Source organism: Centruroides vittatus, unplaced genomic scaffold (assembly GCF_030686945.1).
Source record: "Centruroides vittatus isolate TY-2023 unplaced genomic scaffold, ASM3068694v2 scaffold_576, whole genome shotgun sequence".
NCBI classification, from domain to species: domain Eukaryota; kingdom Metazoa; phylum Arthropoda; class Arachnida; order Scorpiones; family Buthidae; genus Centruroides; species Centruroides vittatus.
Window position 1 is genome coordinate 674,969 of NW_027122713.1, and position 16,809 is coordinate 691,777.

The 16,809-nt window shown below is 32.6% G+C and overlaps 3 protein-coding genes and 1 long non-coding RNA gene across 4 annotated transcripts in view; 1 reads left to right on the top strand and 3 right to left on the bottom strand.

The window, feature by feature from the left end:
• Nucleotides 1-488: 488 nt before the first annotated feature.
• Nucleotides 489-1,351, bottom strand: LOC136989528 (uncharacterized). The gene has a single exon (XM_067287728.1). The coding sequence runs from the start codon at nucleotides 1,261-1,263 to the stop codon at nucleotides 904-906; it is 360 nt and encodes a 119-aa protein (XP_067143829.1). The 5' UTR covers nucleotides 1,264-1,351; the 3' UTR covers nucleotides 489-903.
• Nucleotides 1,352-4,060: 2,709 nt separating this feature from the next.
• On the bottom strand, nucleotides 4,061-4,420 carry LOC136989434 (uncharacterized). Its single transcript, XR_010882917.1, has 2 exons — nucleotides 4,322-4,420; nucleotides 4,061-4,215 (listed from the first exon to the last, which is right to left on the bottom strand). It is a non-coding gene; the product is annotated as an uncharacterized lncRNA (long non-coding RNA).
• A 6,801-nt stretch (nucleotides 4,421-11,221) lies between these two features.
• Nucleotides 11,222-15,928, bottom strand: edl (ETS-domain lacking). Its single transcript, XM_067287719.1, has 3 exons — nucleotides 15,555-15,928; nucleotides 11,855-12,030; nucleotides 11,222-11,747 (listed from the first exon to the last, which is right to left on the bottom strand). Exons 1-3 carry the CDS (start codon nucleotides 15,563-15,565, stop codon nucleotides 11,533-11,535), a joined length of 402 nt encoding a protein of 133 aa, XP_067143820.1. The 5' UTR covers nucleotides 15,566-15,928; the 3' UTR covers nucleotides 11,222-11,532.
• A 338-nt stretch (nucleotides 15,929-16,266) lies between these two features.
• Sik3 (Salt-inducible kinase 3) overlaps nucleotides 16,267-16,809 on the top strand; it is a 106,680-nt gene continuing 106,137 nt past the window's right edge. Inside the window, exon 1 of the mRNA XM_067287708.1 lies at nucleotides 16,267-16,287. The gene's annotated coding sequence lies outside the window, so the exon portion shown is untranslated. The remainder of the gene's footprint in view (nucleotides 16,288-16,809) is intronic.

Consider the following 16,809-nt stretch of genomic DNA (forward strand, 5'->3'; position numbering starts at 1 on the left):
GTATCTAGTAACAATTTAAGACGTTTCGAAGATTATAATAATTAAATATATGTATATATATAATTATTTTTGGTACCTTAGTTACATACACTACTAAAAATAAAAAGTGACGTGTCAGAAAAATCCGAAATGGGATCGTAGCCAAAAATTTCATACCTTTTTATCGAACTTAAGACGTTAAAGGGGGGGTAGAAAAGCGAGGTCGACGAGAAGCACGGGACGAGTTGGCGCCTAGCTGGCGCCTGGCATAGAGCCATCTAGACCGGAGTCGATCACGTGACGCGAATGGTTCCCTTCCGAAACAGACCTTGGCACTCTTCCAATATGTACTTCGCTTTTTAAACACGTGGCAGTCTCGTAATGTCTACCGAGTATGTAAATTCGATTTTTATCGCGTCGTTTTTTTAAAGCGATTTTCTCGTTCAATTTTCGCGATTGTCGATCCGTTTTAATAGCGAGAAAAATAAAACGATTCAAAACACAGAAAATAAGGGAAAAAATTTTTTATTTTATTTTTCCTCAATAGGAATAACTTTTTTTTTTTTTTTACTTTCACAACAATTGGAATGATATAAATTAACACAAGCTCCATATTAACATGTTATAATACTTTCTGTACAAAACGCGACATGGCTCTCTTGCTTAATAACATGTTACTTCTTTCTTAGTAAAATCGTCAAACGAATTTTTTTTAAAATATGTACAAAAAATGTTATAGCACTGAAGAGAGTCTTTTTAATGTCTTTCACAGTCTTTTACTGGATGGCATTTCTCTAGATGTTAGCGAGAAACGACTCGTCATCACGGCTTCTTCACGCGAGATTCCGGCTCCAGGCCCGAATATTCTAGTTACACATATATACAATGTGACTATGTACAGCATAAACATAAAAAGTTCATTCACTACCTGGAAGCCATTTTCTGTCCTTCATCATCGGAGCTATCGTCGTCTTTGATTTTCAATTTCTTCTTCAGTTTGTCCAACAGGCGATTGTGGAATTTCTGAAGGGATACGCTAGAAGCCGATTTCGGTGATGGAATCTCCGATTGGCATCCGGAACCATTTCTAGAATGTCGAGAGCAACCCATCGATACGGACGCTAGACGATAGTCCAGATCGCTGCCTGGCGAACACGAAAGGCTAGCAGTCACTGAACTGGATCTCGTAGGGCATCTCGATCTTGTTTGATTGCTGCAAGTCGAGCTTCTCCTACTTCCGTAGATATCGTATTCGTTCTTGACCACTGGCATCATAAAAGCCATGTTGAAGATTCTTCAATGAGAAAACGTTTCCGAGCACAAAACCAAACGTAAGAGTAGTAACGAGAGAAATCTGGTTATGAATAACCTGTTCGGGGATGATGTTATATACGTTCATTCCAGACAGTCACGTGACTTGGACCACGGCCAAATCGTCGCCGAAGCCGAAGCGCCATTGGTGGCGTGTGTCGCGTCGCGCCTCTTTATCGCTATCGCGTGCCATTGGCTGGATTTAGGCGCCTTTATCACTCGCACCAAGGTCGTGCTTTACTATTTGATACTTTTTATCACAATCGAAAAGAGAAAAAGCTGTTTAAGATATTTAATTATTATTATAACTTTTTTTCTTTTGTATTTTTACGGTTAGTTGTGCAACCGGGCTAGACATACATCACGTGAAAAATTTAGCAAACTGTGTAGATGAAGATAAGATTCATACCTAAATCCCACTTAATTAATGGATGTCGAAATCTGAATAACTAAATTGGAAATTTGGATACGTTTAGAATATACAGATGTTATGTAATATAAACAATGTCAGTTATCCTTTCTCTTAATTTAATATTGCATATAATTATCAATAATTTTCGATGATTTACGACGCTTGGAAATTTTGATTTACATCAATAAATAGTTTAGAAATCCTCAATTTAAACTGTTAAAAATGAATTTTTTCATCGAGGATTTACCAATAAAAAGTTTATAATTCTACTCACTTAGCCATGAATTTCTATAGCTTTATCCTCACTTGATCCTCAACAATAACAATTTAATGAAGTTAAGCTTTATCGATCCCCAATTAAATTTACAGTTCAATCCTGCTATTAAAAATTTTTTTAATTTTAATTCTAATCCTCAAATTGTTTATTTCTAATTATATTTAACGCATAAGAATCCTCTCTGGAAATTTTAAATTTAATAATACTGTTATGAGCTTCTAAACACCCAAAACAACATCGTAGATCTTTAAAGAATGTATCCCTGAGAGGCTCACGTGAGGATCTATTAGTTCTCATCCAGGATTTACCAATTTAAGATTCTAAATGCCTCCTCTGAATCAAAAAAGCACAATTATTCCTACGAAATTTCTAGTTATTCTAGCAATTGTAAAGGATTTCCAGTTCCTGAATAAGATTTCCAGCTATCCTATTAAATCCTCGTCACAGTTCCTCGGGATCCTCAATAATAGGCCTAAATATTATGTAAACATTTTAGTAATTTTTAAGATAAATTTAACCAACCTGGGCTGCCGAGAGCTTGTAGCGGGCCTGGGGGTAGAGCGGGCTTCTTCTGCCAATTTGTTTTTGAACAAACGAAATATGTAGAATGTTTTTTTATTATTATTAATTAAAGGCAGCCCAAAATATTTTAATTTTTCTTAGTAGTAAAAATAATGTTAATGTGTAGGGGTTTACACCTAAGTTTTCTCCGGGCCCAGGGAAAAATCCCCAGCTCTTGTTTTGAATATCATACCACGAACGATTTGTTTGTTTTGCCTTTTTTTTCTAATATAATAAACCTTAAAAAAAATTTTATAAAAAAAATAATAATTTTACTGAAGCAAAGCTTTACAGATAAGGAATTATAACCTATGTATGTAGGCTAAATGTATACAAACATAAGGGGTTAGAAACCGATGGAGTGTGGCCTATGATAAAGTAACGATTGATGCTAGGAGGTTGCTTGTCAAAGACAGTGTCTGATAAGATACCATTTTTCTAGGTTGATGCGATAGGAGTTACATACTGCACGTGCAAAACTTTTTTAAAATCCTTTTCTCCCGTTTATCCACTAATATATTGGGAATTATACACGCTGCAAAGTTTACTGAAGACATTCAATAATACAGAATTGTGTCATAGGAATATACGCCCACTATCGATTTTCATGGCACAATTCCAGTTTACAAAGTGAATCGTACGTTAAGATAGTAATTTTTGGGAAAGTTAAAGGTCCTTTCACGTGATCAGCGCGTCTTAATGGTGACGAAATTTGAACTTAACTCAAGATTTAGTTTCTACGTAATAGAATATACAGTACATATAATCACGTGCTTGAGTTTTTTTTAAACCAGTCATGTGACTAAAAATCACCCACTTTTTCAATTCAAAATTCGTGGAATGACGTCATTTCCTACTATTGAATCCTTTAAGTTTTAATTAATTTTATGAATTGTTAAAATAGTAAACAATTATCTAATTTAATTCATATTTATTTATATAAAATTAATAAAATTTATTATTTTTTAAACGTTAATTTATTATGATCTGGCAATGTTAAAAATTTAAATTTGAATTTCTTTGACCGACGTCACTTACGAAATATTAAATATTTAAAATGAAATGTTCATAAATGTGAATTTCGAGTCACGTAAATTACATTAAAATATTTAAAATTTTAATTATCATTTATGAAATGTTAAATTTGTGTTTTTTAATTTATTTTAAATAATTCGTCGTCATCACGCAAAAAATTGCCGCATCGTGACGCTTTCTAAAAGGAATTTTTTGAAGAAAATTTTCCGACGCGTCACGTGATAAGCTGTTATCCAATCGGACAGAAATATCTAACAGGTGCTACGTCACTACTTTCGTTGAGATAATTGAAATTAAGATATCGAAAATAGATTGTCATATGACTTCGGCGTCAATAAACTAATATGATTTAAATCGTCAAATTGATTAGTAAATTAATTAAATAAAAGAAAGAAGAAAACTTGTCAGCAGAATTTTTTAAGTTTATCTATGCCGCTGACAAAAATTTTCTGCCTTGTTGCGCAAGGAAAAGGTCAAAGGTCGACGCATTATCTTTTTAATTTTTTTCTTGTTATTATTTTATTAATTTTTTTTTAATTTAGAAAATGAGTTCGCTAACAGATGAAAAAGGAGGACAAGGACATCATGAACCAGTTCGAATCGGACATGGCAGAGGTCACTGCGACTCAATTTGGCACCTCTAAAGAAATAATACTATTAATATCGTTAAAATAATCGTGTTAATGTTATTAAGAATAAAAGTATCAGTAACAAGCAACAAAATTTATGATCCTTATCGACATTACGCAATTTGACGTCAATATTTTAAAAAGCGGCCATAGCATCAAGATGTCTCGTCTTCCGATTCAGACGATAACGAGATCCACTCGGGAGGCGAGCAGACGATAACCCGTGACGTCATAAACCGGTTCTAATCGGTTCGAATCCTAGCGGTGGGATTGATAAACACTCGTTTATCTGATTTTTTAAAATTATTTTATTATCGTCGCACTAATAAATTAATATTTATAAAATTAATCATTGTATTTTAAACACGGCATAAAAATAATAAATAATATTATATATTATTAAATAATCTAACCAGATAAAATAATATTATAATAATATATTTGAATTTGAATAGGATCGTTATCGGCCATTCATACTGATTCCGGGATTACTTTTTGACTAGGAAAGATTAAATCAAGTTTCATTGATTGAAGAAAATTTTTAAAAATTTTTTAATTAATTCAATGCAATTCCGTTCAGGTTTTAAATTCAAGACCGTTAATTAAATTATTCTAATTCTCTATCGGTTAACCCGGTTCAGAGTTATAAAACTTAATAAAAGAAGGTGAAGAATCAACAAAATTAATGCATAATTATTATTTACTTGCTTATGCAACAAATTTTAACTCGTTCATTCAAGTTATAATAATTATCTTGCAAAAACACATGTTTTTTTATAGCGATTTGACAGATTTATGACGAATTTTTTGAATTTAGGAGTATTCTTGTAAGAAGAAAGATCGAACAAAAGTATTCGGAAATAATTTTTAATGTTTGTATTGCGTATCGCTTCCTCGTTGTATCTTTTGTTATCCCTCTCGTATAATTCGGCGATGTCAACATATATCGGATCGAAGATACAGAAAGTAACAATTTTGAAATGATCAGCGATGGTGGTCAATTGTCTATTAAAATATCCAAACAAATGTCACCATTTCTACTGATGTTTGCATCAGTAGAAATGGTGACATTTGTTTGGATGATAAATTTTTGGTTTCGAATTTTACTTCTTGAGGTTCAAACAGGTAATCGTCGGAGAAGAGCATCTTGAGATAGAAGACACCTCCCTCCTTCTTAAGGGTTATCGGGAGGGTTCATTATGGTTCCCCGCCACTTAAACGTGTCGTCGTCGATAGGTTTTGAGTGTTGGACCTTTAGGGATGCTGATGAATTCCATTTTAAGACGCTTCAAAGCCATTGCACTCATCTAACACTCGTTATGTGTAATCCAAATGCGTTAAAACAGTTTAAAATAATTATTAAACAATTGATTAATTGTTTCTCTTATTAATTATTAATTGTTGTTAATATGATGATGCAAGCACCTTAATCTAAATTGAGTATTCTAATCATTATTTCAAATTCTCAATTTTTAATTTTTAAAAATTGAGTTATTATTTTTAATCTTAAAAAGTAACGTTAAACAGATTAAAAAATATTTCTTCTTTTTTGGCTTGAAATGTTTTCAAAATAGAGAATTTTTTACATTTTAGAAATAACGCCATAATTTAAAAAATTATATACGTGACGTCACATTTTGCTAATTAAAAAATAATGTAATGTAGAGGGCCATAAAAATGACCATAATATTTAAATATTTAAAACTTCACGCGCTGCTCATTTAAATCGTTTAAAAATTTTATATTTTGACGAAAAAAATACAACAAAGATTATTTAAATAAGAGAATGCAATAAATGCTTAATTTTATATGCAATTAAAACTCACGAATCAAAACAAACAATCGCGACTACATTTCGTTACGTCACAGAATTTGAATTTTTGAACGTTAAACCCGTTCAAATTTCGAGTTTTTCAAGCGTAGAAAACCTGAAATTGACTTAGAAATGTGGAAATAAATTAAAATAAACGAGGCCAAAAGTAAAGAAGCGACGACAAGATTACGAAGAAGATAGAACGATATGTTTATTTTCTATACTTTATTCAATGATAGAATTAAGTAGGCTAACGACTGGATAATCAAATAAAACAGATAAAAAAAATGTCTCAGACAGTTTATTTAGATTACAGACTTCCTGGAATTCTAATGTATAAAATTAATTATCTTTCGTATATATCGATGACGATAGGATTTGGGCATTGCCAGATGTACACGTGACTGGCATGCCATCCACACACACTATTCTAATTCTGTATATTCTACTTAAGGTTAAGCGAATTTCTGAACAGTATACCAGCTTCAACAGCCAAAATTTCTTATGGGATTGGATTCGTAAATTAATTCTTGTATCTAAAATTAGTTTACTGATCGAGCTTTAACTCATTGTAATCTCTGATTCAACTGAAAGTGTGATTCAGCCAAGTAATTTCACACTCGGCAAAGTCACTGAATTAAATTTAATCAAATGGAAATTAATTAAGTTTCGTGTAATAGATTTATAGTTTAATCTTAGATCGAGAGTTTTTACATTGTTTTAAACTTAAAATATAATTCTATTCCTTATTTTATATGAAGAAAAATGTATTCTTAATGTATAATCCTTTAACATTTTGATTTAGGGATTTGTAAGAAATTTTTAGAATTTTACCTGAATAATTAAATCTGTAAGCATTATTTAGGTATTTTTACTATTTAATATTGATAAATGAACACGTGACAAATTCCCCGAACAATGTAAAACTTTGTTAAGAGAATTTTTGCGTGAAAAGATGTTTAAATTCCCCATAAAGAAATACTTTTCTCGGGAAATTAATGATTTAAATTCAAACAATTTTTAACATTAATTATTTATTATTAATTAATTATTTTTAATTAATTATTTTGGCAGAAAAAAGTAACAAATTCTCTGAATAACTCAGCAGTTTCATTATTCTGTTATAAAAAAATTTTTCAAATTTAGGGAACTTTTCTGTATGGTTTAGGGAATTTATAAACATTATTTACTGAATAAAAGACCAGAATAGAGATTTAACTGAATAAAAGAATTTTAGAGAATTTATTATTGAATATTTCCTTGATAATTGCATTGCTATTACGGAAAGAGAATTTCCTAAAACAGTATTTATTTTAATAAAATTTCCAAATAAATAAATAAATCTACGAAAAAAACAGTGAATAAAAATTTAGGGAAATTCTTAACATTTGTTTAGGGAATTTCTATTTATTGTAAAGTATAAAATATGAAGAAATATGTAACTTAAAAATAAATATATTAAATATTTTAAAATATTAATTTTATACATAGCAATTTTATCTATTAAAACATTTTAGAAACTTTAGAATATAGATACAAAACTTCACAATTCTACGAAATTTTCGCATTTTTAAGAAGAATTGATGACAAAATGAGATAAGTAACGCACTCTTCCTCATATAAAATATAAAATTTAATTACATATAATAAAAACATAATCATAAATTACGATAATTCTTTCGTTATTTTGAACTGTCGGGCTGTTCAACATCACAACAAAGCATCATCATTATCATCATTATTATTGTTTTTTTTTCCTGGTTTCTACAAATCATGGAGGTTATGTTTGGGTGAATATTTTAAACTAGGACAAGGACTTGAACACGTGACCGTCATTATCCTGTGGGAAGTTGTATCGAGAACTGCGTCTTGGTCGCATAATAAAGCGCTGGATGAAATTTTCGGTTTAAAATTCGATTTGGCCAACAATTTGACAACTGGCCAAGATTTAAATACAGAATATGAATCCAGGAAGCGTATTTTCTGCTTCTATAAACACATTTTTTCAGTCGTTTCGGTATGCGAACTAATTTTCATTAAATTTTTTTTTTCAAACAAATAAAATTTTGGCTATAAAAGTGCGATTTTTTAAAAAACTTTTTTGAAGTTTAAGAATATTTTATGTCAATGTTGCCATCTAGCGTTCGTTTATTTAATAACTTCTCACTTATTAATCTCAGGGTTTAATTTATTAATAGTCCTCTAGTGAGTACAGTTGTAATTAATAATAAATGTTTAAATTAGGTAATTTTATTATGTATTATTTCGAAATTGGTGCTATTAAAATTTATTATTTTAAATATATTTGCTCTGTAATCATTTTAAGAACGGAGAATGTAAATTAATTAAATTTTTTTTCTATATTATAAAAATGTATATTTCCGATTTACGTTATATACCGTATTTTACGGACTATAAGACGCACTTTTTTCTTCGAAAAATTGCCTCCAAAATTCAGGTGCGTCTTATAGTCCGTAGCTTCTTATAGGTATTTTTTTTTTTAAATTGCTTAAAAATTAAGGTGCGTCTTATAGTCTGTAGCGTCTTATAGTCCGTAAAATACGGTACCATAAAAATGATCAATTATTAACAGTATAAACCGAATAAATACTTTTGTTTATTCGATTAATTCAAATTATGCGCTTAAATTTTATAAAATTTTGTTTAATTAATTAATCAAAAGCCCTCTGGTGATTAAAAATTACAGTAATTATTTTAAACGACTTGAATTTGTTTTGAAGCTAATATGCTGGCGCCATCTAATGGTAGATAACAGAAAAAATTCGGAATATATTAGTAAAAAAATTCAAATTAATGCTATAGAATGAGGAGTTTTTAAAATGTTAAAAGAAGATTAAAAATTTATTTAATTTTTATTTTAATTTTTTTCTTGTTTTGCATTATCATGTTTTGTAGTATACGTGGTCGTCCTGATAATAGAAATTTTTGACCACCAGATGGCGTTTTCCTTCTCATGTATGCTGAAGGTTAAACACTTATTTTATCTAGATTTTTTACATCTTGAACTTCATAATAACAACTTTCTTATATAATTCTTAATCGGAAAACCAAAATATTTGTCAAAACAAAAAATATTTCGTGACAAATGACGCCATCTGTTATTTTCTCGAATTAATAATAAACGGCACCGTAAGATGGCGCCATCAAGATGGCTTTTTAAATATTGCCAGATTGTCATCGGCGATTTTCCTCTTTGCATATATGACACGTGTAATTGTAATGAACTTTGACTCCTTCATCGATGCCCATTACTTTCAGGATCTTCTTGTCCGTAATAGACGAAAGGAGGAAGTTACGGCCGCAATTCTTGCAAGCGACATTTGTATCGCTTTCTTCCATCAAGGACGATGATTGTGCGATCAAGCGTATTTTACTCTTCGGTTTGCAGCTCAAGCAATCTACTTCTTCCGCATCTATGTGATCCATGGCGTGTTTCTGCATCACGTTCCAATCTTTGTAAACATTTCCACATACCACATAAGAAATGAAAATATGAAATTCCTTCACCGTCAACTATTGTTTTTAATTGATATTTCTGTAGTAATTTCTCCGACATTACCTTCATTTTTGAGAAATTTTCACAACAGTTCTTACACTTTCCATTATCAGAAGTGGAAAAAAATTACAAAATTGATTACGGGAATGTTTTCTATGGAGATTTCTGCAATTTCTTTTGTAGAAGCGGCCATTTTTACATTTAAGACAAATCTTTACTGCCCAATGATTTTCTACCAGAGCTTTTATTGAATTTTACGGGAGATTTTTTGCTGGATTGTTTAACTTTTATTTTGGACATTGATTTTTTTTTCTCTTGGTTCCGAAACTAGATACGAATTGAATGTGCCAAACTAGCAAATTTCCCGATTCATGTCTATTGTGTAAAAAACTGATTTTAAAGTGTTTCTACATTCGAAAAGAGGATGTTTCGTGTCAATTTTTTTAAATATAAAAAAACTTATGCAAATATTTTCTTAACTGATACATAAATTAACATGTGTCATAATTTTTACATCTTCAAATTAATCAAATCCTTTGTAAATTCAATAAAAACTGGTTTAAATCTAAAAAGAATTAATATTTCATATATTTTATCTTTCAAAATAACGACGTGAGATGTCGCCACGGTATTATGTCAAATTTTTATAATGGAGCGACATCTCTCTACAATTTTGATAAATTATTTTAAATTACTTTTAATTTTAAAATTAAAACATTCGTAAATTTTTTCAAATTCTTTCTTTTTGAGTCTTTTCTTAGAGACTATAATTGCTATTTTTTCAATTTTAATTTTTTTTGCGTTTTTTTAATAGCGACTGTCGTCGGATCCATGCCGGAATTCATATGTAAATTTATTTTTAAAAAATTTTAAATTAAAAAATAATAATAAATTTAACATGTATGTAAGTTTAGTAACCTTTAAATTTAATTATAAAATTTTTACGATTAAACTAAATGCAAAGTACTGATAAGTATTTGTCTCCATCTATCGACAACATTAAAAATTAATATTTTTAAAAAACGCAGTTGTGAAGACGTTAACACCATCTGCCGACAATAACCAGAGTTGAGTGCGCGTAACCAGTTTTAAATGACAAACGCGTTTGCGACATTTTTTTATTGTCGTTAAAAATTATGCATAAACAGATATTTTCTGATACAGATATATAAACAGAAAATACAGATATTTTAAAAATTATATTAGCGACAGCAAAATTCATTAGATGATAGTGCAGTAAGCACGCGCGAACGATCGCTGATAAAAATGATGCTTTGACTTAATTCATGTTTTAAGCTACTTTATTTTTGTTAAGTTACTTTAAATAATGTTAATTTTATCTTCTTTTCCCGCGACTTCCGCTACCAAATACTTAAAATTCCCTATTATCGTTGGTAAACAGACCGCGCGATACGTAGTCATTAAACTGTTAAAACAGTAACGCGATGGGTCGTATAGATATATTCGTATTATGTACACAACTGTACTTTTATGTACTTACCTGGATGATTCAGCGTATTCCATGTTTATTTTATGCGTAAATTCCGGGATGGAGCCGTATCTTATTGTTAGAATGCCGTCTGTTTGTTTAACGTACACGAATTGTTAACGCAACTATACTTTACGCAATTTTTACGTAAATGCATAAGTGTTTTATGCAAAAATAAATAATAAATAAAGGAATAAATTTTTCATTATATCCAAGATTTTATTCACAAAAATATTTACATAGCTGCTACCGCTCGAAGGACAACTTAAAAAAAATTCACTTAGAAAATTACAAAACATGTAGAAATTTGCATCTTTTTCTTTGTTTTTTAATCAATAACTGAATCTTTTTAAAATAAATATTGAGATTGTTTTCGTAGTGACTAGCGAAGAAGTTCATACTCTAATAGAAACAAATACGAGAAAAACGTAATGTGTCATATCGTATCAGTGTCGTTCGAGTGTTTTATAGAAATTTGTTATTTTCTATTCTTTTTTACATAAATTTAATCAACTGTACAAGACGTTGCTGAGACGTAACTGGAAGTCTTTATATAATAGTTTGCCTCCTAAAGGTACACGTTGCACAAACATGTCGATGGTCATCAAACAGAGTGCTTTTCCATTCATCAAAAAGCGATCGAGTTGCACTTCTGGAAGATGGTGACGTGTTGTTACATGATGCAACCAATGGGCCACATCCTGACGCGTCCATTGTCTCGGATCTATAAAACAATAGTAGCAACGTCCCGATTAGTTACGAAGAAAGAAAGAAAGAAAGGAAAAAATAAACTGTGGTAAGAGCGAACATCACGCTATAAGCTTGACTTACCTTGAGGCAAAGTTTCTGTATAATCCGAAGCTATTTTGGTATGTCCCTTAAGCCAAAATTCCTTAGGCAAGCAACATTGTTCCCACGAATCGGTGGCAAGGAGGGGTAGAGGTGGAATGCGACAAGGATCGTTCAAGTATGTGGTAGTAGTCTGAAGCATCACCGGACTGTTCATGCTGCAATTTAAAACAAGGAACGTCTTGAGTTTGCCAGCTTAACCGATCGACTAAAGCTTCTAGTTTACGAGGGACACGAAACGAGGGGTTTGGCTCCTCTTTTTCTTTATTTTTTAGAGCCGGTCGGGAGCGTCACGAGCTGCAACGAGCGCTAGCACTTTTGTTTAAAAAGAACACCAGCTGCTGCATGCTCCTGGCCTGGCGCGGGTCGGGCAGACGTCACCTGGCCCTGGTCACGTGATCCCGGCGGTGAATCGTTTTCGAGCGCGAGCGCGACCTACCACCAAAACCACCTGCTCGTTGTTAACAATCCGGGGTGGCTCGAGGATGGGCAAACTGATCTATATCTTAGTTAATAAAGAAAGATTATAAATCGATCGAGAAAAACTAGTTGCTAAATTCTCTTGTTTGAGTTTAGCTATTCGAGAATCTGTACGTACTGTACGTATGTCTGCACGTTTTATATTTTTAAAAATTAAATAAGAAAAAAATTCCTTCCTTCCTTTCTGGACTTTGCTTGGATTGAAATCATCCATATCAACAATACGTTGATAAAGCGATATTTAAAATGAATCCCCGGTGAAGGCGATTGTGGTGAACACAATAAATCGGGGTAGGAGCGAACAACAATGTGTAGACACATAAGTTTTTCTCTTTTCTTTTTTTATTGCTCCCGGTCCGGATGGTTGAGACAACATCTACTGAGGAACACGTGCGGGGATCCTGTTTGTCCCATCCCTCCGTTCAGGGTTATGAAAGGAACTGAGTCACACCTGGGCCCTCAACTAGCATTGTTTGGCGTCAGGGACAGGCGCGTGCCCACTCCCACTCCCCTTCTCAAGGACAACTGCGGAAGTAGGACAGGCTGTCCTTTGCTTCCGGTACGTAGGCATTCCCCATCTGCTGCCTCTTAACACACCCCGAGGCTTTGGGAAAGGAGGAGAGGCACAAGTAAAAAAAAAAGCGGGAAAAAGTCACTTCTGTAATAAATACCGCCATATTAGCGGGCCGAAAAGACTTATGCAACGGCTCCGAACGTTTGTAATTGCTTAAAAATGGGCGAATTTGGTGTGTGTGTGTGTGTATACATATAAAAAAGCCGAGTTAACTTCCGTAATAGTTATCCTAAGCAACTATTGGGGTCAAGGACTTGGTAACACGAAACGAGTCACGTGAAGAGAAGCGCAGGCTATACGTGGAAAAGGTGCAAGAATGCAGGTAAAGATAGACAAATTCCATAAGCGCAAAATAAAATTACATATGCAGAATGAATGTGTACTTCGTAATGTCGAAAACAGGATGGAGTAAAACCGTTTTCATTTATTGTTACATCCGGTGTTTGTGGAATATTTGTACAAGTTCTTATCATGTGGGTGAGCAAGTTGGTGTTATAAATGAGTCATACAACTTTCCTAGAACTGTTAAGTATATGGAAAACGTTACCTCAAAAAGTACCATCTGCAGTTTCTTACAGTCGTCATTTCCTGCTGTGTTTGGGTGGGAAAAAGATATCATTTAGGTTAAGTAGGAGGGTAGTTCTTACTTGGCAAATGTCCACACGGCGCCGATTTTACTATATTTCGACATTTTGGCGAGTGATCGGCCATCGGGGAAATATCGCAATTTCGACAGGCGATTAGGGAAATTTTTCGCGGTTAGGAATATCCTCATTTATACGGTTAAACGAGTGTACCGACCGGCCTCGTTTTCTGGACATGTTTGAAGCAAACCCTTATTTCTAGCCTTTATAAAACCTCATGTAATCGTCGTGGTCGTCCAAATTCGCTTGATGATCGATTTTAAACGTGTATTTTGACCCTTTTTTTAAAATAGACTATCTTATAAAGACTTTGTTTATTTAATAAATCTCTAAAATTGCTACTGTTTAGCTTAGAAATTTGAGTTAACGCCTTCGGTTTTAGCCTTAAAAAGCATGAAGTATGCCAGCTACTGCTTGATACTGAGCTTGAATCAAATTTTCAGGCTAAAATTAAGGTAATTTTTTAGCCTTAGACACTTATTTCTTACGCGCCTTTTCAGCAGAGATACCTCAATTATTACTTGGATTCAGGCTCAAAAATATAGAACTTAACCTCCCTTAAATTATCAAATTTGGCCCAAAAATTTTGGTTCCAGTAAGCAAAAGTCAACGTTGTCTCAAAACATTAATAATCGTGTGATAAATTGTTGTGTTTTCCTATTTTTTTCCCCCAGGAGGATGTCCTTTCTGAAAGGCGTCTTTCAACAGGCAAGAAACATGACATTCATAATAGTATCACTATCCTTCCAACATGTATGAGCCTCTGTATGCATGGTAATTATTTACAACGTTCCCATACTAGTTTATAGATATCAATGAACTATGAGGCAATACCTAAAAGTATAAGTGAACTTTAAACTCCTTACTATTCAAATTACGTCACAAATAGAAATTCTGGTGGTGCCACACGACACTAATGCTGATAATATTTCATGTGACTATGAGAAATCAGCTTATAAATGAGCTTAGAATAGCTTCTCGAGATTCTGAGCAGATTATACATAACTAAAGTTAGTTACAACTATAAATAAAATTTACATTTTAAAGTGTTTCAAGTTTTTATGACCTTTAGCAAACTACTAAATTGGGAAAGTTTCACGCGAAATCAACAGCTATCACGTGCCGGAAGCAGTGACGTCTCGGCGGCATTTTCAAGTTAAAAACGTCATCTAAATATTAAAATTACGTCGTAGAAGCTGTAAGAATCGATAAAATAACTCATCAGTTTCAAGAACCGAAAAAAATTCTCTAAATTTTCGGCCACGTGCACTTCGGTACGAAGCAACGCAAACATAACTTCGCGACGCGTCGCGTAACGCTTGGCGTCAAACGATTTTAAGGAAATCTCCCGCACGCGAGGTAATATAACTAATTTTGTAATATACATGTTCCGAATTTTATTTATTTATTAGGAAAAACTGATGTAGCAAGGTCACATCGCTTGAACTTTGAGCTCATCAAGATGGGTCAAAGTTGGTTTCCTGTCTCGTGCAAATGAAAATGCCCGCTTTTATACAAAGCGAATACCGAGAATTCTTTAAATATTCGGCTCTTAAGTAGTAAAGTAGAGACGATAATGAGGAAAGGACGAGAGGAGGGGGGAAATAGAAACAAAATATAGAGAAAAATGGAAATGCAAATGTTACCTCAATAAAAATGGCGCCTGTGCAGGAAGAGAATCGATCGATACAGCGAAGAATAATTTTTTAAAAACACGTTTACAACTTTGTTAATTTCTACTGTTAACATTTTAAACAGCGTCATTTCCTCTTGCGTCATCTAAGACGATGACGTCGCATGACGTGTTACGCAAACATATTACATGCAATTTTAAAAGAGGGGGAAGGAAAGAAATTCTGTTCTAGCACCTTCGACATTTAGCATTTACACTAAAAATAACCCCTACGTAAGGTTTTAAACGATATTTCTTAAGCATTTGAATCGTTTCTAATGTTAAATAGTAACAGAAGAGAACTTTACTAACCTCTGTTTCATGTTTCGAGGGCGATCGAGCTGCACGTGCTGCGTTCACGTCAGAAGCAGTGGAAGAAGTGAAGAGACCAGACGTCGGGAAACAGGAAGGAGGTTGTGTCCGCCTCACTTCCGGTCAGGGGGAGGCGGAAGAAAGGGGAGGGTTCGGATAGGAAAGGGCCTCGCACTCAATTGTTCCCTGGAGCGTGATATTAGATGAACGAATGCACACCTGGTACCACGTGACAGCGTGCATCCGACCATCCCCTTTCCGGTTAAAGAATTAAATGTGACCGCTATCCGGATTGGTAATTTTAATGCAACAAAACATACGACAGAAATCGGAATTTCTTTTTAAATTTTTGATAGAAATATGTTCGTTAATCGTATTTTATGTTGTAGAAAAATAACTCAAAAAAAGCAAAAATAATTTTTAAAAAATAGAGAAAAAATGCACGACTTTCACCATTTAATTCAAGATTTCGAAATTATAAATCGGTTAGAAATTGAACAATATAAATTCTTTTATTGTTACGCAATTTACCGACCGATAAAATCGCTGTTAATTTTCAATAACGACAGATAAACTGTCGTTAATTACGAAAATCTTGTTTTTAGCTAATAATTTTAAGAAAATTATCGAATTTTTTAAGTTATAGTCGTTAGAATTTATCCAATCTGTTCGAGGAAAGATGAAATTTCGACATCTTTGTGTTTGTAAATATCAGAAAATAAGTTAAATTCCAGTAAGTTTAACTGTCCAAAAATTAGAATAAATGTTATTATAATCTTAATTATATTAATTAAAGCTGATTATGTCGTGTAAAGCACCAAATTTTGCCGATATTACTCAAGTCCTTCCACTGTTTTGATCCTTGATCTTTGCTTTTTAACTGATTGCTACTAATGAAGTGCTATTGTAACATATTCAAACACGTGTCGAAATACTTCAGGGTGTGTATAATGTTTTCAATTTAGTAAAATTACATAAAACTTTGTATACACGAAACCTAAAGTATGCGAAGTTTTTGATGTCAGCATGCTCTAATGGAACTGTAAATATTCGTGTAAGCCATTTAATTGGGCGTAAATTAATTTTGCGCGTAATTAATTTATATTTTTAACTTTTAACTGTGTTAAAGTATCGAGGTGAGATTACAGAATCACACAAAGTAACCGATCAGCTTTAGTAAATTCGCAAAATATCAGGTTAATCCGCACGAAGTTGGTGTGCCAATTGTAAAAACATTTTAAGAATTTTGTAACTC

Coding starts and splice junctions, on each gene's coding strand:
- edl (XM_067287719.1), bottom strand. Junction 11,748..11,854: donor TACAGAAACTTTGCCTCAAG/GTAAGTCAAGCT, acceptor ATTGTTTTATAG/ATCCGAGACAATGGACGCGT.
- LOC136989528 (XM_067287728.1), bottom strand. CDS start 1,263: ATGGCTTTTATGATGCCAGTGGTCAAGAACGAATACGATATCTACGGA.